Here is a 23,907-nt window from a genome sequence, read left to right on the forward strand (position 1 = left end):
ATGATTGAATGGAGGGCAAGGGGCGACCCACACATTTTTTTCCCTTAAATGTAACTATTTCACTGCTCCTATGCCATGATGTCTTAACCCACTTTTAGCAGCATCTGAGACACCGGCCATCACATGTGGTGATTGGTCTATATTTTAACTGTCAACATTCATCCAGTCTATAAATTGTCTACATCAGGCCTGGTCAACCTGTGGCTCTCCAGATGTTGTGAAACTACACATCTCAGCATGCCCTGCCACAGTTTTAGCATTGCCTAATAGCAAAACTGTGGCAAGGCATGATGGGACTTGTAGTTTTACAACAGCTGGAGATCCACAAGTTGGCCAGGCCTGGTCTACATTATGTCCATGTCAACATTTTGACTGTCTACATATTTATTGTGGACATACTGTACCTGTATAGTCCATGTCAACATTTCTGTTGTCTGACTTGGATTTCATACTGTATGTGGTATCCTGTTTATGGTCAAGATATTGTTGCTGTCCATACACACAAAAGAAAACTTTGCGTGCACATAGGGCACCCTTTCGAGGTAAGTGTCATGATAATTTCTGTGTAGGAGGACTCCTGCTATTCCTTTTGCTGTATACTTCCTTCTTGGACATATTTTGAGTGAAAAATGGGGACATTTATATTCATCACCTACTTATAAATAAGCACTCTTTTATTTTGGAAACAAACTTTTTGGGGACATTATATTTAAAAAAAAAACTGCGCCAGTGTTCTATTTCGATTTCTATTGCAGTGTGATGGAGAGAAGTGTGGCTCTGGAATAGAACTGGGCAGCGGTTTTAGGCGCAAGTGATTTACTATTTGTTTGTTCTGATTAATGTACCTGTTGACGTTATGGGGGCTATATTTGGTTCTGTAGTCTTGTACTGGAAAAGGGAGAGCTGCAGCACCTGCTCAGGAAGCATGGGGGGGGGGGGGGGCACTAGTCAATTATATTGAAGGCGAATTTTAAGGCAACACCTTTTCAACTTATCAGGTCAAGCATGCTGACACTTGTAGTTCCTCAGCAATTAGAGATACGTATGATTTCCTACTGTATGGCTTTCTAAGACAAATCTGCAGGGTAAGCATTGCACTGTGCTGCCCTTTGGTATTTCCAGTTTGTTATTAGATTTAAGAGGGTGACACAAGGCCACAAAACTTCAAGTCTTTAAATTCCCTGCTGCTTTTCTGGCTTCATGAAAATCAATCAAAAAGTTCCATATAACGAGATTTCATCTTCTTCCAAGTACAGAAATAACCTGAACCCAAGGAACAGAGCAAGTTTCCACATAATTGACCATCTTGGGTGACATTTTGTAATACAGTAATGTTCTGCTCTCATTGATTTTCATGTCACAATGTATCTAGGTATATTTATTGGAGAGTTCTATTCTATCGATCGCTTATCCCAAGTTCCATGGTTTGGGAGCTTGGAGAGAAAGATCTATGATTATTAACAGCATGTGACTCACTACAAACCTGCAGGCAATATATATGGAAAAAAGGGTCTTATGTAAGGCTATAAGACTGTATATAAGAAAATAACATCAAGGGCATCTAAACAATAACAGCAAAAATACTTTACCTGCATATTTCATCCATGAATATTTAATAATCAACATTTAAAGAAAACAAGCTGAAACACTAAGGTGACTCCAGTATTTCCGTAATTCTAGGCATCAAGGAAGCATGGTAGACGAGTGGTCAGCACTGCAGTTTCACAGTACTGGAGTAATAGGTTAGATTCCCACTAGGGCCAAATCTGCCTGCCACTTGCATGTCGCCCCTAGGTTTGTGTGGATATACTAGTTTCCACCCATATTCCAAAACTTACTGGTAGGTTAATTAGTATTCGATTAAAAAGAAGAAAAAACAAAACATTGGCAATGATCGACAGCCCTATGTCATACTGAATGTTAGTCACTGTGCTCACTGGAGGGCAGAAACCTATCTCCTAAAGTGCACAACCCCTATTACCAAGGGGTTCATTTGGGCCAGCATCCACCAAACACCATTAGGACTATTTTCACCTTACTTAAAGCCCATGCGCAGGGGACTCCTCTGAGAGACAGCGACCAAGAGACAATCAAGTTCACACAGGAAAAAGATTTATTGAAAAATAAAGTTCCCCTAGATTTTCTTTTCTACAACAATGAAAACATTATGGTTCATGTTAGAGATACGTTAATCATACATTTACAACTGCTTAGAAATCTGTACTCTTTGTACAGCTCAAAATTTTAGCAACACCATACAAATTGTTACAATCTCTACTTTGTAAATGGTGAACTGCTAGAACAATATATAATGGAACACAACGGATTTCCGGACAGGGTCAGTAGCAGACAACACAGGAAATGCTGGAGGAGTGTACCCAATTGTCTGCTACAACCTTTCTTCAGCCAGGCTAGGGGCACTGTTTTTCACTAAGTCACATTATGTATAGTACAATTAAAATGCTGTAACCAAATTATATTACTTGCCGGGAGTGCTATAAATATTAATTATGTTCAAGGAAATTGTGTGCAACTTTAGGGTTTTGTACATAACACCTTCCCCCCACCAAATATAATGTATAATATACAGTACACTAAACAGTTTTCGTAGTTAATCTACAACCAACTGTTGAATATGAAACATAAATGGAGAATTGCAGGACAAGATCAATATGATAAATTTGATATGGGAATATTATATTTTCAAAAGGCTAAATCCATGAACATATAAATATATCAATCTGTCTAATGGCAAATGCATTAAACATAGGAATTTCTCAAGTTGGTTTTCAGAATACTTTGTGGTTCATCTTTTCATTTGTCAATGTAAATCACAACACTGACAAAGAAAACGATCCATACAACAAACTGGGAAGAAAACCAGGGAGGACAGTGGAGCAAGGGAACCAGTGCGAACATCTACAGGCCCGTAGCAGTAACCGGTCAATCTGGATCAAACATGATTGATACAGATGGTGACTGCAGTCTGGGCCGACACCTAACAGTCCTCATTTTCATAGGACAGTGTCTAGATTTATGGTACCTGAAATGGGTAGAATTTAGCAATTGGTGGGCAGATCAGACACATCTGAGGGTGGATTAGAGGAATGATTTGTCCTAATCCCCCTCCCGATTATTAGCAGGTACATTGGCAGGATGCAGACTGGCTCTATAGAAATGCACTGCATATATTCTTACTCAGGAGTGGGGCTAGTGATGTCACAGCAGCTTTACAGACTGCAGTTTCTGCTTTTTGACCTATACCATGCATCTTATTAAGGTTATGAAAAAAAACTATACATTTTTTTTTTCTGTCCGTAAAGGATTCAAAGAAATTAAAAAAGTAGTGGTTAACACGACATACTTAAGTTCAAGATACACAATTTACATTATAATACTACATAAAGTATATGTATGCAATATTGTTGTGCTCCATTATAAATTGTTCAAACGGACCCCACTTCATGACACAACCTTATAAAGTTAAAAGGCACATACTGTATTCAAATTAAATTAAAAGACACAAATCAACATTTCCAAAGAGACATAAAAACACGTGAAATTTACAAGCGAGACCCCCAAAATGCAAGACCCACAAACAAAAGAAGCAATTCTATTTGTACATGTGCAAATAAGTTGCATATATATGAGATAATGAGGTCGTCTGTCATTTTAACAGTGTGTATTGTAGAAATTTGTCACCATTGGCAGCAGGAAATATAATAAGTTACTAAGGTAAAAACCGACATAAATCTGTTGAAACATTTTACCCCTTAATTGTGAAATTTTTAAATGTGGGACAAAACGGTTACAAAACATACATTACATAGCATTGCTGATAAATTATCTCTATACAACTGTAGCCTTTTACACATACAGATCAGTGCAGCAAATAAAATAACGAATGCCCATTTTTAGGTATATGTTGGTTCATTTTAGAAGGTGGTAAGATTAACATTATGAAGAGTAGAAGGTGATGATTAAAGGAGCACGTACATGGCAGTGACTGTGCTTTACTGGGAAATGTATGTAAATGTTTGGAATTGATTAGACTGTTATTCAAACTGCCGGCAGTGGAATGTGGCCTAAAACCATTGGGATTATTCAAACCATGCTGTAACCCACAGCAACTACATGTCTGCTTCTAACTAAAGAACGATAAAGTCAGAATCTGTATGGAAATGGCAAATAGCACAATTTAACAAGTCGTCTTAACACACAAACTCTCTCTAATACACAGTGCTCATCTTTAGAACAAACTTGACAAAATAGTTTTCACTGGGTCAACATAAAAGCCATTGGTTCAACTGTTTATAAAAAAGAAAAAACAAACCTACATTTTTTTTGTAACGGCCTTTGATTTCAAAGAAATTATACAACTAGAAAACCAAACAAAAACACACAAACCAACCAAACAATTGCTATAGGAGTAATTTCTGGAGCAGATACCATACTATATTAGTAACTCTCCTGACTACACGGCTATGGTTTCCTGCCAAGTGCCAGTGACAGCCGCATGTGAACAGGAAACAAAATACAGCAGCATCCGTCTAGAAGGTTTTTTGTTTTTTTTTAAAGCTCTCATGTTCAAGGCTTGGTAAAGGAATAAATGAAGTTCCTCAATTTATGTGTCCCGCTGGGGCCCTTCCAGAAAAGATTTAAGGAGTAAACATGCCTGTTAAACATAACTGAAATAAAAATTTGTTGTACTGAAAAAAAAAAAAAAAAAAATACAAACCCAGATAGATTTAAGTAGATACATGGGTGCAGTGATTGTATACACTGAGGAACTTGGTGCATTGCTAAAGCAGGGTAGAGGCCCAATGCACGGAGCTAAAATGATGGCCGGTCCATGTTTGGAATAAGGCTCTTGTGATCCAACCAGAAAAGTCACCATTTTTAGCCCCATCCTCCTCGTTTATCACTGCTAGAATCTCACATCAAAGCTGCACCAGAGGCTTTTCTGTACAAATGAGCACTGGGGACTGCAGGCTCCCCCCGGGAAAAACAAAACAGTAGAGGTGCCACCAGAACCAGTCTGTGATAAGCTGGGTTGTAGAATTCTTTCCCCAACCCACGTGTGGCTAATGTACATGAATTTATATTGTTAGCAGTGCAGGCGGCATGGCCAAATTTGTACCCTACATTTGTACTGCCATATTGCAGAATATGAAAAGGGATCATTCCAGCATGTTAAAAAAGCAGTCACCCTTCTGTACATCCGATTCTTAGTGGCCTACTTATTTTCTTAAAGACTTTTTTACGGTCCACAGACAAGCAGTGAATTGCAACACAAATGGCCTGACAAGTATGTAATGGCAGCAGGCACTACTGAGCTGAATAATATACAGGAAATGACTAGAGTGTTTATATTTAATCATGTTCTCATTCCTCTGCTGCAGCAGATTGACGTGTTAAGAGGGAGAGGTATCTTTAAATGCTGACAGTGATGGACTGCCAATCAGCTTTTTAGAAATGCACTGTGTGGACTGGCTGACTTCTGCATAGGAGCCTGATGGTGAGGTCACAGTAACTGAAATGACTGCAGTCTCAGATGCTGGCTCCCTTTAGGACACAGTTTTGAAGGTGAGGACAGGGCTTTAGCTGTCTGTAGTGGAGGAGGGTTGGTAACACTTTGGCAGATGTATTAAGACTGGAGAAGGCATAAAGAAGTGATAAAGCAGTGATAAGTGCAAGGTGATAATGCAGCAGCAAATCAGCTCCAATATGTAAATTGACAGTTATGAGCTGATTGGTTGCTGCATTATCACCTTGCACTTTTCACTTCTTTATGCCTTCCCCAGTCTTAATGCATATGCCCCAGTGTTGTTTTCAAAAGCACTGCAGTGTTAAGTCAGGTTAATGGTTTAAGAGACCTTTTAAGTGTCACACTGGGTTATAAAATATGAAGCTCTACTTCTGTGTGGGCACATGTAATCTGTAGTTTTAAATCAAAGATTGGGTACAGACACCTGCAGCACAGGATTATGGCAGTGCGCACATACTACACATATTGTCCAGTCTATACATCAGTGGCAGGCACCCTTTGGCTTTCCAGCTGTTATGGAACCACAAACATGTCTTGCCATCTTCCAGCTGTCTAGGGCTTGTAGTTGTATAAACCAAGGGATAGCCACATGTGATTGAAGTCTGCTAATCTTATGTAAATATCCACGTTTACAGCTGCTTCTTGGTCTCACCAAATTTAAAATAAAAGAAAAAGTTATTTCTCAGCTCTAATAAAGTGATATATATATATAGATAAATTTTCATCATTGTAAACAATTTTAATCTTGAAATGTGGCTGATGGAAGGATTCTGTGCAATTAGCGCTAAGATTGGTGCCTGTATTACTAAATCTCAGCGGCCACTGTAACCAAAATGAAAAAAAAGTTTTTGCCTTTTTGAAATGTAAGTACCTATAGTACAGCAATAGGCAGCATGAAGTACTGCAGTCACTGCATGACTACAAACTTGGCACTTGTAGTTCAACGACGACTGCAGTTGTTTCCCACTATCTAAACCTACTCTACTGATCGCACTTCAATTACACATGATCCTGTGAGCACTCAAAGAACTGCTTAAAGAGCAGGTAGCCATTTTGTGAGGTTAAGCAAAAATCCATCAGAATAAAGCCCATTAATTAACTATGAGCTCTGTGCCCCATCCTTCAGTGTTATTATACAAGCTCTTTGTATACAGATCAGCTGAAACAGCTTCACCTCACAAAATGGTTGCCCCCAACATATACAGATCACAGGTATACTGGCCCAACTTGGTCTCCACCTGCAATAAAATAAAATGAAAAACTTAAAATGTACACCCTTTCTGCATCATAAATATTCAAATAAAAATACTCCACATATGTTAAATATATACATAATTATCTCACAGACATGCCCCAAAAATAAAAATAAATATACAAGCTGTATACATATATATATATATTTTTTTTTTACTTTTCTACTGCTACAGTCTTTAAAGCACAGGCTTTGTCTAAACTAACTTAATCAGTATTACCATTATCACACAATGATTTTATGGTATTCTTTTTTAAAATATTTTCTCCCAAAGGCTTATGGGAAGAGCCAAGCTAGCTCCAATCCTGTGCCTAACAGGGTTCTGTGATCTAATCGTGGTGGAAAAATGGCGAAAACTCGCCTTGTATCTTTTCTAGTGCAATCCCTATTCAGACCAGAAAACAGGTTCAATGTAGATTTGTTTTTCTCTACAAGACAATATTATTCGAGTGTTTTTCATTATTTTCTTTTTCCTTAAAAAAGCAAACAAACAAACCAACCAACCACAATTTCAGTTAATTTGCAACACCAGTGCTGCAACCCATCAGTAGATTATCTTGAAGACATTTTGGAGTAGTCATGCATTAGCGTGTAGTCCTATTATAGCCAGCGGACTGCAGGGTCAACCATGATTTCAAATTGCAGCATGCAGTGGATGTTTACTGATATGGCATCCTAGCATTCCTGATAAATCCAGTGAACAGGTCTGCTCAGCCATGTCCTGCTTTTTGACAGTAAAATAAAAAAATGGCGAAAGCAGATTTATTTTATAATCTCATGGTCAGCTACGTAATCTTTAAGTAGCGCAGCGGTGGAAGGCATTATGATTTCCAAAGCATTCCTTTCAAGCGATCCACCTCACAATGCAAAATTCCAATAACAATAAGGTGCACTCCTTAGGAAATTACAAACTTGCTTGTTTCCATGAGAGCAAGAAATCGTTTGTGCCCTGGTACATAGTTGTTAATTGATCCCATCCAATGGGAGGAGGTACAGCGGATGCTATAGACAGTCGTTGCAGAGTGCAACTTGTCCTTTCATGTAGTCTCTGCATGGACAGACCCTCTTGTGGGTGGGATGGGATCCTGCACAGCTGAACAACAAAAGATCGCCTTGAAACACACAATGATTTTTCTTTTTGTCAATGGACGGGACCACAATATCATTTGCGACGTCAGATGACTGGCAATGGATGCCGAACCTATAATATAGTCAATATGTCAGTGTAAGGTTGTTCACATTAACTGTATAGGTGAATCAAATAAGTTACCATTCTTTTTAATATACCCCAGTATAAAATGACCAGTGATGGGTGTAATTATAAGAATTTACTCACCGGTAATTCTATTTCTCGTAGTCCGTAGTGGATGCTGGGACTCCGTAAGGACCATGGGGAATAGCGGCTCCGCAGGAGACTGGGCACAACTAAAAGAAAGCTTTAGACTACTGGTGTGCACTGGCTCCTCCCACTATGACCCTCCTCCAGACTTCAGTTAGGATACTGTGCCCGGAAGAGCTGACACAATAAGGAAGGATTTTGAATCCCGGGTAAGACTCATACCAGCCACACCAATCACACCATATAACTCGTGATACAATACCCAGTTAACAGTATGATAACAACTGAGCCTCTCAACAGATGGCTCAACAATAACCCTTTAGTTAAACAATAACTATATACAAGTATTGCAGACAATCCGCACTTGGGATGGGCGCCCAGCATCCACTACGGACTACGAGAAATAGAATTACCGGTGAGTAAATTCTTATTTTCTCTGACGTCCTAAGTGGATGCTGGGACTCCGTAAGGACCATGGGGATTATATCAAAGCTCCCAAACGGGCGGGAGAGTGCGGATGACTCTGCAGCACCGAATGGGCGAACTCTAGGTCCTCCTCAGCCAGGGTGTCAAACTTATAGAATTTAGCAAACGTGTTTGACCCCGACCAAGTAGCTGCTCGGCAAAGTTGAAGAGCCGAGACCCCTCGGGCAGCCGCCCAAGAAGAGCCCACCTTCCTCGTGGAATGGGCTTTCACTGATTTAGGATGCGACAGTCCAGCCGCAGAATGTGCAAGCTGAATCGTACTACAGATCCAGCGAGCAATAGTCTGCTTTGAAGCAGGTGCACCCAACTTGTTGGGCGCATACAGGATAAATAGCGAGTCAGTCTTTCTGACTCCAGCTGTCCTGGAAACATAAATTTTCAGGGGCCCTGACTACATCCAACGACTTGGAAGCCTCCAAGTCTTTAGTAGCCGCAGGCACCACGATAGGTTGGTTCAGATGAGAGGCTAATACCACCGTAGGGAGAAATTGGGGCCGAATCCTCAATTCTGCCCTATCCATATGGAAAATCAGATAAGGGCTTTTACATGACAAAGCCGCCAATTCTGATACACGCCTGGCCGAAGCCAAGGCCAACAACATGACCACTTTCCACGTGAGATATTTCAATTCCACGGTTTTAAGTGGCTCAAACCAATGCGACTTTAGGAAATCCAACACCACGTTGAGATCCCAAGGTGCCACTGGAGGCACAAAAGGGGGCTGAATATGCAGCACTCCCTTAACAAAAGTTTGAACTTGAGGTAGTGAAGCCAGTTCTCTTTGGAAGAAAATCGATCGAGCCGAAATTTGGACCTTAATGGAACCCAATTTTAGGCCCATAGTCACCCCTGACTGTAGGAAGTGCAGGAAACGGCCCAGCTGAAATTCTTCCGTTGGGGCCTTCCTGGCCTCACACCACGCAACATATTTTCGCCATATGCGGTGATAATGGTTTGCGGTTACTTCTTTCCTAGCTTTAATCAGCGTAGGAATGACTTCCTCCGGAATGCCCTTTTCCTTCAGGATCCGGTGTTCAACCGCCATGCCGTCAAACGCAGCCGCGGTAAGTCTTGGAACAGACAGGGCCCCTGCTGCAGCAGGTCCTGTCTGAGCGGCAGAGACCATGGGTCCTCTGAGATCATTTCCTGAAGTTCCGGGTACCAAGCTCTTCTTGGCCAATCCGGAACAATGAGTATAGTTCTTACTCCTCTTCTCCTTATTATCCTCAGTACCTTTGGTATGAGAGGAAGAGGAGGGAAAACATACACCGACCGGTACACCCACGGTGTCACTAGAGCGTCCACAGCTATCGCCTGCGGGTCTCTTGACCTGGCGCAATATTTTTCTAGCTTTTTGTTTAGGCGGGACGCCATCATGTCCACCTGTGGCCTTTCCCAACGGTTTACAATCAGTTGGAAGACTTCTGGATGAAGTCCCCACTCTCCCGGGTGGAGGTCGTGCCTGCTGAGGAAGTCTGCTTCCCAGTTGTCCACTCCCGGAATGAACACTGCTGCCAGTGCTAACACGTGATTTTCCGCCCATCGGAGAATCCTTGTGGCTTCTGCCATCGCCGTCCTGCTTCTCGTGCCGCCCTGTCGGTTTACATGGGCGACCGCCGTGATGTGGTCTGACTGGATCAGTACCGGCTGGTTTTGAAGCAGGGGTTTGCCTGACTTAGGGCATTGTAAATGGCCCTCAGTTCCAGAATATTTATGTGCAGGGAAGTCTCCAGACTTGACCATAGTCCTTGGAAGTTTCTTTCCTGTGTGACTGCCCCCCCAGCCTCGAAGGCTGGCATCCGTGGTCACCAGGACCCAGTCCTGTATGCCGAATCTGCATCCCTCTTGAAGATGAGCACTCTGCAGCCACCACAGCAGAGACACCCTGGTCCTTGGAGACAGGGTTATCAGCCGATGCATCTGAAGATGCGATCCGGACCACTTGTCCAACAGGTCCCACTGAAAGGTTCTTGCATGGAACCTGCCGAATGGAATTGTTTCGTAGGAAGCTACCATCTTTCCCAGGATCCGCGTGCAGTGATGCACCGACACCTGTTTTGGTTTTAGGAGGCCTCTGACTAGAGATGACAGCTCCTTGGCCTTCTCCTCCGGGAGAAACACTTTTTTCTGTTCTGTGTCCAGAACCATCCCCAGGAACAGTAGACGTGTCGTAGGGACCAGCTGTGACTTTGGAATATTTAGAATCCAGCCGTGCTGTTGTAGCACCTCCCGAGATAGTGCTAACCCGACCAACAACTGCTTCCTGGACTTCGCCTTTATCAGGAGATCGTCCAAGTACGGGATAATTAAAACTCCCTTCTTTCGAAGGAGGATCATCATTTCGGCCATTACCTTGGTAAAGACCCTCGGAGCCGTGGATAGACCGAACGGCAACGTCTGGAATTGGTAATGACAATCCTGTACCACAAATCTGAGGTACTCCTGGTGAGGATGGTAAATGGGGACATGCAGGTAAGCATCCTTGATGTCCAGTGATACCATGTAATCCCCCTCGTCCAGGCTTGCAATAACCGCCCTGAGCGATTCCATCTTGAACTTGAATTTTTTTATATACGTGTTCAAGGATTTAAAATTTAAAATGGGTCTCACCGAACCGTCCGGTTTCGGTACCACACACATTGTGGAATAGTAACCCCGTCCTTGTTGAAGTAGGGGCACCTTTACTATCACCTGTTGTGAATACAGCTTGTGTATTGCCTGTAACACTGCCTCCCTGCCTGAGGGAGTTGTTGGTAAGGCAGATTTGAGGAAACGGCGGGGGGGGGGGGGGAGACGTCTCGAATTCCAGCTTGTACCCCTGAGATACTACTTGGAAGATCCAGGGATCCACCCGTGAGCGAGCCCACTGATCGCTGAAATATTTGAGACGGGCCCCCACCGTACCTGGCTCCGCCTGTGGAGCCCCAGCGTCATGCTGTGGACTTAGAGGAAGCGGGGGAGGACTTTTGCTCCTGGGAACTGGCTATATGCTGCAGCTTTTTCCCTCTACCTCTGCCTCTGGGCAGAAAGGCCGCGCCCCTAACCCGCTTGCCCTTATTGGGCCGAAAGGACTGTACCTGATAATACGGTGCTTTCTTTGGCTGTGAGGGAACATGGGGTAAAAATGTAGACTTCCCAGCTGTTGCTGTGGAAACGAGGTCCGAGAGACCATCCCCGAACAACTCCTCACCCTTATAAGGCAAAACTTCCATGTGCCTTTTAGAATCTGCATCGCATGTCCACTGCCGAGTCCATAACCCTCTCCTGGCAGAAATGGACATTGCACTTATTTTAGATGCCAGCCGGCAAATATCCCTCTGTGCATCCCTCATGTATAAGAGTGCGTCTTTAATATGCTCTACGGTTAGCAATATAGTGTCCCTGTCTAGGGTATCAATATTTTCCGACAGGGAATCTGACCACGCAGCTGCAGCACTGCACATCCATGCTGAAACAATAGCTGGTCTCAGTATAACACCTGTGTGTGTATATATAGACTTCAGGATAGCCTCCTGCTTCAGCAGATTCCTTCAGGGCGGCCGTATCCGGAGACGGTAGTGCCACCTTCTTTGACAAGCGTGTGAGCGCTTTATCCACCCTAGGGGATGTTTCCCAACGTGACCTATCCTCTGGCGGGAAAGGGTACGCCATTAGTAACCTCTTAGAAATTACCAGTTTCTTATCAGGGGATGCCCACGCTTCTTCACACACTTCATTTAATTCCTCAGATGGAGGAAAAACAACTGGTAGTTTTTTCTCTCCAAACATAATACCCTTTTTTGTGGTACCCGGGGTAACATCAGAAATATGCAACACATTTTTCATTGCCTCAATCACATAACGTGTGGCCCTATTGGAAGATACATTAGTCTCATCGTCGTCGACACTGGAGTCAGTATCCGTGTCGACATCTGTGTCTGCCATCTGAGGTAGCGGGCGTTTTAGAGCCCCTGATGGCTTTTGAGACGCCTGGGCAGGCACAGGCTGAGAAGCCGGCTGTCCCACATTTGGTATGTCGTCAAACCTTTTATGCAAGGAGTCGACACTGTCGCGTAATTCCTTCCACAGAACCATCCACTCAGGTGTCGACCCCGCAGGGGGTGACATCAGATATATCGGCATCTGTTCCGCCTCCACATAAGCCTCCTCATCAAACATGTCGACACAGCCGTACCGACACACCGCATACACACAGGGAATGCTCTGACAGAGGACAGGACCCCACAAAGCCCTTTGGGGAGACAGAGAGAGAGTATGCCAGCACACACCAGAGCGCTATATAACACCAGGATCCCACTATAAATGAGTGTTTTTCCTTTATAGCTGCTTATATTATATATACTGCGCCTAAATTTAGTGCCCCCCCTCTCTTTTTTACCCTTATGTAGCTTGACACTGCAGGGGAGAGTCAGGGAACGTCCTTCCAGCGGAGCTGTGAGGGAAAAATGGCGCTAGTGTGCTGAGGGAGATGGCCCCGCCCCTTTTCCGGCGGACTTCTCCCGCTTTTTCTGGAATTCTGGCAGGGGTATTTTTACACCTATATAGCCTTCCTGACTATATATAATGTAGATTTGCCAGCCAAGGTGTCTTATATTGCCCTCAGGGCGCCCCCCCCCCAGCGCCCTGCACCCATCAGTGACCGGAGTGTGAGGTGTGCATGAGGAGCAATGGCGCACAGCTGCAGTGCTGTGCGCTACCTTGTTGAAGACAGAAGTCTTCTGCCGCCGATTTTCAGGAACACTTCTTGCTTCTGGCTCTGTAAGGGGGCCGGCGGCGCGGCTCCGGGACCGAACATCGAGGTCGGGTCCTGTGGTCGATCCCTCTGGAGCTAATGGTGTCCAGTAGCCTAAGAAGCCCAAGCTACCACCAGTTAGGTAGGTTCGCTTCTTCTCCCCTTAGTCCCTGGCTGCAGTGAGTCTGTTGCCAGCAGATCTCACTGTAAAATAAAAAACCTAAAATATACTTTCTTTCTAGGAGCTCAGGAGAGCCCCTAGTGTGCATCCAGCTCAGCCGGGCACAAGATTCTAACTGAAGTCTGGAGGAGGGTCATAGTGGGAGGAGCCAGTGCACACCAGTAGTCTAAAGCTTTCTTTTAGTTGTGCCCAGTCTCCTGCGGAGCCGCTATTCCCCATGGTCCTTACGGAGTCCCAGCATCCACTTAGGACGTCAGAGAAATCTTTATTACAAGTAAAATATTTTTTGTCCAAGAACAGAGTCTGTTTTTATTTTATCACTGTGCCCAAATAAATTCTGTGAATCTCTATAACAATAATTGTGCATTGAAACTTTGCAAAGTGCAGTAATTGAGGATGAAAGGCAGGGCACATTGACAAGCACAGCATTGGGCCCAACTTACAGGTAGGACGAAGAGCATAAATAGAAGCAACTTGCTCCTGGATTAAACCATGTAGCAATGCAAGGGGTGCAAATGCAATTATTGTTTTTCTTGTGTGCAAGGTAAATACTGGCTGCTTTTGCATGTAGTGAACAAACATTGGACAGCTTTGTTTTTACAGTGAAATTCAGAATTAAGCTAGCGCTTATAACTACAAATCTCTCTGCACATTTTACATCTGCCCCTCCTGCAGTACAACACTGTTTTACCAAGGCGCACATTACATTTTACGGTCTTACGCATAATACTGGTGAAATGTACTGAATACCAAACATCAGTGACAGAATGGTAGTTTCCCCATCTATGGGGGTCATTCTGAGTTGATCGCTCGCTGCCTTTTTTAGCAGAATTGCGATCAGGCTAAAAACCGGCAATTCTGCGCTTGCGTATGGGCCGCAGGGCGCACGCGCTAAGTACTTTCACACAAAACTATGCAATTTTACACAGGGCTGTGCAATGCTTTTCAGTCGCTCTGCTGATCGGTGAGTGATTGACAGGAAGTGGGTGTTTCTGGGTGGTAACTGAGCGTTTTACGGGACTGTGTTAAAAAAAGTAGGCGTGCCAGACGAAAACGCAGGAGTGGCTGGCCGAACGCAGGACGTGTTTGTGACGTCAAACCAGGAACCAAACAGTCTGCAGTGATCGCAATCTAGGAGTAGGTCTAGAGCTACTCAGAAACTGCAGGGAAATATTTAAATAGCAGAACTGCTAACCTACACTCCCAGAGGGCGGCGGCCTAGTGTTTGCAATGCTGCTAAAAGCAGCAAGCGAGCGATCAACTTGGAATGAGGGCCTATGGGCCTTATTCAGGTTTGGTAGCAAACCAAAAAAGCACACCAATGGGCAAAACTATGTTGCAGTGCAGGTGGGGCAGATATAACATGTGCAGAGAGATTTAGATTTGGGCGGGGTGTATTCAAACAGAAATATAAATTGCAGAATAAAAATAAAGCAGCCAGTATTTACCCTGCACAGAAACAATATAACCCATCCAAATCTAACTCTCTCTGCACATGTTACATCTGCCTCACCTGCAGTGCAACATTGTTTTGCCAAATTACCAACTTTTTTGGTTTGCTAACCAACCTGAATAACCCCCTATATTATATGTAGAAAATACAACTACTGTATTACAATGTAACCCTATGCAAGTACAGTTAAACAAACTGGATCCTTTTAGGATTTGAAAAATACTTTCAGCTCCTTATGAACACCCCCCCCCCCCATGCCATTTTCATCAGAATATACAACAGCCATTGACAGTAACAAATATACTGTATTATTTTTTTTATTAAGAGCCGGGATTGTAGGACATGCAGTGAAATTATCCCTTGCAAAGGTGCTGGGGGGTGGGGGGGGGATGGGGGTTGCTACAGTCCACATGACAAAGACTTACAGCGGAGGTTCTTTTATTTATTTTTTGCAATAAATATTTTATATGATTGGACAGATTCTTTAATGACTGTCCAAACATGACAATAAATGAAATTAGTCTTAGATGCAACTCTGCCAAGTGTTTGATAGGTTCAAAGTGTAAAGAACCCGCTCGCTCAACGCTTGCCATGGTTATTAATGCATTTGGCACGCTGACTCCATGAAAAACATGATCAGGATTATCAGCGATACCAATAAAATCCTTTTCAACAACTTGGGAGCCCTGACAAGAGCCCTGTCACCTCCCCTTGCCCCTGCACACAAGTTAGAAGCACAACATGGGCTTTTTTCCCCATTGGACATTGACCCTGTTCTCTCTCCAGTGAGCAGTTCTATTAGTTTGCTCACATTTTGCTGCTGTGGGCCCCATATTGCTTTAGCCCATATCTATGCCCCTTAGCTCTTGGAAAATGATTTTAGAATACCTCTTTATTATGTGGAATACAGAGCTGTCCACCTACATCTAGCCTCCCTGCATGTTAAGCAGCCTTTCTAGTCATACCATGCCGTGACTTGGTAGAGCAAAGCGTCTTTAAGTGCGACTTTCTCTAGCAAAATGATGTGATGCGATGTGAATAGGACGCACAAGCAGCTTTTGCTGATAAAAGTGATATGCGGCATGCTTATATTCTGTGGGTGACCGCACCTGTATCTGCATACGAAATGGTACGTTACATCTGCATGCCATTTCATATGCAGATACACCCGCAGACACACGGGGGGGGGGGATTCAAATCTTGATATAAAGTGACGGGAGATAGAGGGGCGATATTCAAATGGCCCCCGTTATCGCCCCTATAGTACAGTACAGTACAGTCGGGTTTAGGCGTGCAAAAGCACATAAACTGATGGGCGCTATCATGAAAAGAGCTGTTTGGGCGCCCAAATGGGTCTCTTTACGTGCATTTCAGCTCGCTACCTCCAGGGGTAGCGAGCCGAAATGAACTTGACGTGCCCGTCCCAAGCAACATTAGAACAGCTGCGGGTGGGTTGTTGCTCAGTGTCGGACTGGGGCATGAAGGCCCTCCGGGAAAATGCATTGGTAGGGGCCCATGTTTAGGGGTGTGGCCAGCCTCCACAGAAGCTTGAGTAACTATTATTTATATATAAATGTAAATACTGCTAGTGCATAGTAATGTACCAGATTAATAACAGCAATGCACTATAGAGAATACACCATAATCCTGTGCAGTATAATGTAACATATTATAGTAACACAGTCTGGAACCTGATTCCTAGAGCAAGGGGTGGGACCTCAGACAGTGGGGTCCACCAGGGGTTCCCCCTGTACCCTGTTAGCCAGTCCGGCCCTGGAGTTGCACGGGACCTGTCAGCTTACTCACTATAAAATGGCCTAAACAAAAACTGTAATGAAGCCGAGAAACAACTTACCAAGCAGAAAGAACACAGGCAAACGGTAAAGCAAAGGTACTATGAGATACACACATACATACATGCATACTATGGAGTTACACATAAAGTATAGAGAGGAGGCGGACCCTACAGACAGAACTATACAGAGCAGACACTAACTTGGCCAGGTCTTTGTCTTTGTTGAGATGCTGGAAGTAGGAAGGTTCACAAATCAGTTGATTTTCCTGGCAGACTTGTTTGCATGATTTGCCAGGATCCGCAAATTTCACCTGCAGCGCATTTAATGGCGGCCACATAACTTGCCCGTGACAGAAGTCCTGAAGAGATAAGAGAAAATAAAGAGCTCCTTCTTAATCAAACCACAGAAACTGAGGCACATTACTAGTGGTCACACAGACAGTTTTTAGCCTGCATTTACAGGTAGTCACTCATAGGTGGCAGCCAAGCTCCAAAGCCAAAAAGCGCACAGAAACCAGGAATACTGAAATTATAACCGACAGTGTAACATAATTTGTATAACTATATTCTGCAAACAACAGTTGCATAAAGCTGACATTTCACCTTACTACAATGGAGGAACAATGTTCACATGAATATTGGTTCAGCTTAAACCGTAGCTGGTTATACAGGTGAGTAATCTACACTAACAGATGTAGCAAAGAGCTAATGTACCAGCCAACCCGCTCTTGTCATGTGTCAAACACAGCCTGTAAATTGACAGCTAGAAGCTGATTGATTGGTACTTTGTCGCCCTCTCAGTGGGGAAAGAGGAAGTGTACTTTTGCCAGCACGGTGGCATTAGGCCGCACACTCATGAATGTATTCAGCACAAAAGCAGCCATTTCTTCTGTGGGTCACTGGCACCTAATCATTTCGTAGGCCAGAATGTTGCTTTAATCCGCAAGCAAAACATAAAATATATCTCAGCAGGCCTTGGATAGGTCTTTGTGTTCAGCATATAACAATCTGAACAGACGCTGTGGGAATAAACACGAAGAGTTCAAGAGCTAAGGGACTGTTAAGGTCACACCGTTCTGTATGGCTGGACTGGACGCTGCCAGTAAGCTCTTACCTGTTTTTCGATGAACATGTTCACCCTCTGAAGCATTCCTTCACACGTGAACTCGTAGGGCAGGTAAGGTTCATTCTGTGCAGAGCAAAAGCAATGGAATGTCATGTGTCACATCAAGAAACATTATGTTGAAAGGAGCAGCTCAAGCAAAAGGGGTAGAATATTTTAGGATTGGCGTGAGATGCTCCCATGACACCATACATTACTATCAATCCAGCAGGCAACTTTATTCTCCGTGTAGCAGTTTCTAATGCTCAGTGCAGATTATAGGACAATATATATATATACAGTGATATTAATTATTTAACAGTTTCCCATCTTCAGGATGGTGGTAAACATCGGGCACATTAAAGACGGAGAAAACGGCACAGTTCTGCACTGTGCATATTTGTACAAGTTATATTTCGACAAGCACTGGCGCAGGCTACACTACAAAGGGCCACACAACCCCAACCCAAAATTTGATTAGCTTTGCAGACTGTATCTGCATTCTCCAACCTTTGTCCTCTGTGGAGGAAGAACTGAAATATATTTTGTTAAAGGGACATGAATATCAGAATTTCTATTGTTAATTATGCCTAGTGTAGGTGAATGTACAGTATATGGTAAAAATAATGTTGGGTTATCCCTCCCTGTGTAGCTGGTAAGCAAAAGCAGGGACTGGAGCCTACTACTTTTTTTACATGCTAAGTCATATTTATATTATTCCCAGATGTGGTCACATCCCCAAGTAACAACATACCAGCCTAAATGATGTCACTAACCCCTATCCACCAGGTCACACCCACAAAACTATGGTATAGCGCGAGTTTTCAGTCAAACTCAGTAAGATAAAAAGGAGCACTCTGGGAGAAGACAGGAGGATTATGGGAAACAAAGCACAACTGATATCTCATACTGACTGATGAGTTCTGCAATCAGATTTACTAGAACAAGCATGAATATAAGGTAACATCCTATAACCAGAATATTTTGAGATATTCACCTTCTAATATTTACAATTATAGAAATATATAAAGGTTATTGCGAAGGTAGGTTTCATGTAACTGAGCCTTCATAAACTATGAATGGACAATCCCATGTATACAGTGCATCCGGAAAGTATTCACAGTGCTTCACTTTTTCCACATTTTGTTATGTTACAGCCTTATTCCAAAATGGAATAAATATTTTTTTCCCCTCAAAATTCTACACACAATACCCTATAATGACAACGTGAAAAGTTTTTTTTTAGATTTTTGCAAATTTATAAAAAATAAAAAACTAAGAAATCACATGTACTTAAGTATTCACAGCCTTTGCTCAATACTTTGTTGATGCACATTGGCAGCAAATACAGCCTCAAGTCTCTTTGAATACGATGCCACAAGCTTGGCACACCTATCTGAGGGCAGTTTCACCCATTCCTCTTTGCAGCACCTCTCAAGCTCCATCAGGTTGGATGGGAAGCGTTGGTGCACAGCCATTTTCAGATCTCTCCAGAGATGTTCAATCGGATTCAAGTCTGGGCTCTGGCTGGGCCACTCAAAGACATTCACAGAGTTGTCCTGAAGCCACTCCTTTGATATCTTGGCTGTGTGCTTAGGGTTGTTGTCCTGCTGAAAGATGAACCGTCGCCCTAGTCTGAGGTCAAGAGCACTCTGGAGCAGGTTTTCATCCAGGATGTCTCTGTACATTGCTGCATTCATCTTTCCCTCTTTCCTGACTAGTCTCACAGTTCCTGCCGCTGAAAAACATCCCCACAGCATAATGCTGCCACCAGCATACTTCACTGTATGGATGGTATTGGCCTGGTGATGAGCGGGGGTTCACTACGGCTGGCCGGCGGTCGGGCTCCCGGCGACCAGCATCCCGGCGCCGGGAGCCCGACCGCCGGCTTACCGACAGCTTGGCGAGCGCAAATGAGCCCCTTGCGGGCTCGCCGCGCTACGCGCGCCACACTATTTTATTCTCCCTCTATGGGGGTCGTGGACCCCCACGAGGGAAAATAAGTGTCGGTATGCCGGCTGTCGGGCTCCCGGCGCCGGTATACTGAGCGCCGGGAGCCCGACCGCCGGTAAACAGAAGACCACCCGATGAGCGGTGCCTGGTTTCCTACAAACATGAAGCCTGGCATTCACCCCAAAGAGTTAAATTTTTGTCTCATCAGACAATTTTGTTTCTCATGGTCTGAGAGTCCTTCAAGTGCATTTTAGCAAACTCCAGGTGGGCTGCCATGTGCTTTTTACTAAGTAGTGGCTTCCGTCTGGCCACACTACCATATAGGCCTGATTGGTGGATTGCTGCAGAGAGGATTGTCCATCTGGAAGGTTCTCCTCTCTCCACAGAGGAATGCTGTAGCTCTGAAAGAGTGACCATCGGGTTCTTGGTCACCTCCCTGACTAGGGCCCTTCTCCCCCAATTGCTCAGTTTAGACGGCCGGCCAGCTCTAGGAAGAGTCCTGGTGGTTCCGAATTGCTTCCATTTACGGATGATGGAGGCCACTGTGCTCATTGAGACCTTCAAAGCAGCATATATTTTTCTGTACCCTTCCCCAGATTTGTGCCTCGAGACAATCCTGTCTCGGAGGTCTACAAACAATTCCTTTGACTTCAGGCTTGGTTTGTGCTGACATGCACTGTCAAGTGTGGGACCTTATATAGACAGGTGTGTGCCTTTCCAAATCATGTCCAATGAACTGAATTTACCACAGGTGGACTCCAATTAAGCAGTATGACCATCTCAAGGATGGAAACAGGGTGCACCTGAGCTCAATTTTGAGCTTCATGGCAAAGACTGAATACTTACGTACATGTGATTTCTTACTTTTTAATTTTTAATAAATTTGCAAAAGTCTCAAAAAAAACAAACCTTTATTCATGTTGTCATTATGGTGTATTGTGTGTAGAATTTTGAGGGGAAAAAATTAATTTATTCCATTTTGGAATAAGGCGATAACATAACAAAATGTGGAAAAAGTGAAGCTCTGTGAATACTTTCCAGATGCACGGTAGATGTAGCATCTTAAAATACCTGGAATGTCACATGACTATGCTCGATGGCGAATTTAGGTATAAGGACGACCCTAGGCACAACATTATTGTTCACCCCCCCCCCCCCCCCCTCCCATCACATTTCGGAGCCGGTTTTGAGGCTTCCAGACTGCCAAACCAGCACCAACCTCACCCCTTCCCCTCACCACCACCACAACCACCACAATTTACTGACCATTGCCCCTGCCAGTTACAAAATATAAAAATAAAGTGTAATGACAAAAAAAAAAAAAATTGCCTGGCCTCATCTAAATGGCCTAGCAGGGCTCCCATGCAGGTGAGCATGCTGTACCTCCGCCCAGCAAGCGTCCCCCCTAGGCACATGCCTCATGTGCCTAATGGAAAATCCACCCACTGACTGTGCCAACATAATGGAATCCTCTGTGCCATATTGATACTGCAAATTCAAAGTGTCTTTATTTTATTGCATTATTTGTTTTAATTCATTCATTCAAATAGGGCTATCACTGCCTAGACCTGTTTGCAAGAAACCCACTCAATCTGTAATGACCAATACTGGGCACCAGTCCATCTTTTATATTTATCTACATATTTGCACATAAATAATAGCATAATAATTGCTGCACATCTGCTCTTAGAGGTAAATTAGTCCTTTGCTCACAGGGTACTTTATCTGGTTCATGGTCAGCGATTAAAGAGTCAACTGCTAATCAGATACAGCCTCCAGGACAATCATTTTACAGCAGGATCTATTTTATTGAATTGTCTGGGCATAATCTTTTAACATATTTTAAATTAATGCCCTTTCTAGAATAGGTCCTCTGTGTTTCTAAAAGCAATGGTCATAATGAGTATTAATGATTAAATTGAGATTCAAACACACCCAGCAGGCAGATATTTCATGCTAAGCAGACTCCCGGCCGGTCAGCCATTAACTTGCAAAGGATTTTACAAATATACTGCTTGAGTCGTATAGACATCAACCATTGCAAACAGTGGTGGGATCAGTTGAGAAATGCTGCAAGACTTGTTCCAGTTCTGTGTGTGTAAATGTAGTGTGCAGCATACTTGCCTACCTGACCCTCTCCATGAGGGAGAAAATGCTCTGTTCCTGGACTTTCCTGGTAATGTATGATTGCCATCACCTGTGGTGAAAATAAGAATTTACTTACCGATAATTCTATTTCTCGGAGTCCGTAGTGGATGCTGGGGTTCCTGAAAGGACCATGGGGATAGCGGCTCCGCAGGAGACAGGGCACAAAAAAGTAAAGCTTTTACCAGATCAGGTGGTGTGCACTGGCTCCTCCCCCTATGACCCTCCTCCAGACTCCAGTTAGGTACTGTGCCCGGACGAGCGTACACAATAAGGGAGGCAATTTGAATCCCGGGTAAGACTCATACCAGCCACACCAATCACACCGTACAACTTGTGATCTAAACCCAGTTAACAGTATGATAACAGAAAGAGCCTCTTAAAGATGGCTCCTTAACAATATAACCCGAATTTGTTAACAATAACTATGTACAGTATTGCAGATAATCCGCACTTGGGATGGGCGCCCAGCATCCACTACGGACTCCGAGAAATAGAATTATCGGTAAGTAAATTCTTATTTTCTCTATCGTCCTAAGTGGATGCTGGGGTTCCTGAAAGGACCATGGGGATTATACCAAAGCTCCCAAACGGGCGGGAGAGTGCGGATGACTCTGCAGCACCGAATGAGAGAATTCCAAGTCCTCTTTTGCCAGGGTATCAAATTTGTAGAATTTTACAAACGTGTTTTCCCCCGACCACGTAGCTGCTCGACAGAATTGTAATGCCGAGACCCCTCGGGCAGCCGCCCAAGATGAGCCCACCTTCCTTGTGGAATGGGCCTTAACAGATTTAGGCTGTGGCAGGCCTGCCACAGAATGAGCAAGTTGAATTGTGTTACAAATCCAACGAGCAATCGTCTGCTTAGAAGCAGGGGCACCCAACTTGTTGGGTGCATATAGTATCAACAGCGAGTCAGATTTTCTGACTTCAGCCGTCCTTGAAATGTATATTTTTAAGGCTCTGACAACGTCCAACAACTTGGAGTCCTCCAAGTCGCCAGTGGCCGCAGGCACCACAATAGGTTGGTTCAGGTGAAACACTGATACCACCTTAGGGAGAAATTGCGGACGAGTCCTCAGTTCTGCCCTATCCGAATGGAAGATTAGATAAGGGCTTTTATAAGATAAAGCCGCCAATTCAGATACTCTCCTGGCGGAAGCCAGGGCCAGTAACATAGTCACTTTCCATGTGAGATATTTAAAATCCACCTTTTTCAATGGTTCAAACCAATGGGATTTGAGGAAATCTAAAACTACATTTAGATCCCACGGTGCCACCGGAGGCACCACAGGAGGCTGTATATGCAGTACTCCTTTAACAAAAGTCTGTACCTCAGGAACTGAGGCCAATTCTTTTTGGAAGAATATTGACAGGGCCGAAATTTGAACCTTAATAGATCTCAATTTGAGACCCATAGACAATCCTGATTGTAGGAAATGTAGGAAACGACCCAGTTGAAATTCCTCCGTCGGAACACTCCGATCCTCGCACCACGCGACATATTTTCGCCAAATGCGGTGATAATGTTTCGCGGTGACTTCCTTCCTTGCCTTAATCAAGGTAGGAATGACTTCTTCTGGAATGCCTTTCCCTTTTAGGATCTGGCGTTCAACCGCCATGCCGTCAAACGCAGCCGCGGTAAGTCTTGAAAGAGACAGGGACCCTGTTGTAGCAGGTCCCTTCTCAGAAGTAGAGGGCACGGGTCGTCCGTGACCAACTCTTGAAGTTCCGGGTACCAAGTCCTTCTTGGCCAATCCGGAGCCACTAGTATTGTTCTTACTCCTCCTCACCGTATAATCTTCAATACCTTTGGTATGAGAGGCAGAGGAGGAAACACATATACTGATTTGTACACCCAAGGTGTTACCAGTGCGTCCACAGCTATTGCCTGTGGATCTCTTGACCTGGCGCAATACT

General features: G+C 43.9%; 1 protein-coding gene across 1 annotated transcript in view; it reads right to left on the reverse strand.

Annotated features, from left to right (window-relative positions):
- Window positions 1–2,095: 2,095 nt before the first annotated feature.
- Window positions 2,096–23,907, reverse strand: part of MGAT5 (alpha-1,6-mannosylglycoprotein 6-beta-N-acetylglucosaminyltransferase) — a 298,273-nt gene continuing 276,461 nt past the window's right edge. Inside the window, exons 15-17 of the mRNA XM_063933791.1 lie at window positions 17,902–17,976; window positions 16,989–17,146; window positions 2,096–8,001 (exon numbers count right to left, since the gene is read on the reverse strand). Coding sequence (XP_063789861.1) covers window positions 7,803–8,001; window positions 16,989–17,146; window positions 17,902–17,976 — 432 coding nt within the window. The 3' untranslated portion in view covers window positions 2,096–7,802. The remainder of the gene's footprint in view (window positions 8,002–16,988; window positions 17,147–17,901; window positions 17,977–23,907) is intronic.

The sequence above is a fragment of the Pseudophryne corroboree genome, chromosome 7 (genome assembly GCF_028390025.1).
Source record: "Pseudophryne corroboree isolate aPseCor3 chromosome 7, aPseCor3.hap2, whole genome shotgun sequence".
Classification (NCBI taxonomy): Eukaryota; Metazoa; Chordata; class Amphibia; order Anura; family Myobatrachidae; genus Pseudophryne; species Pseudophryne corroboree.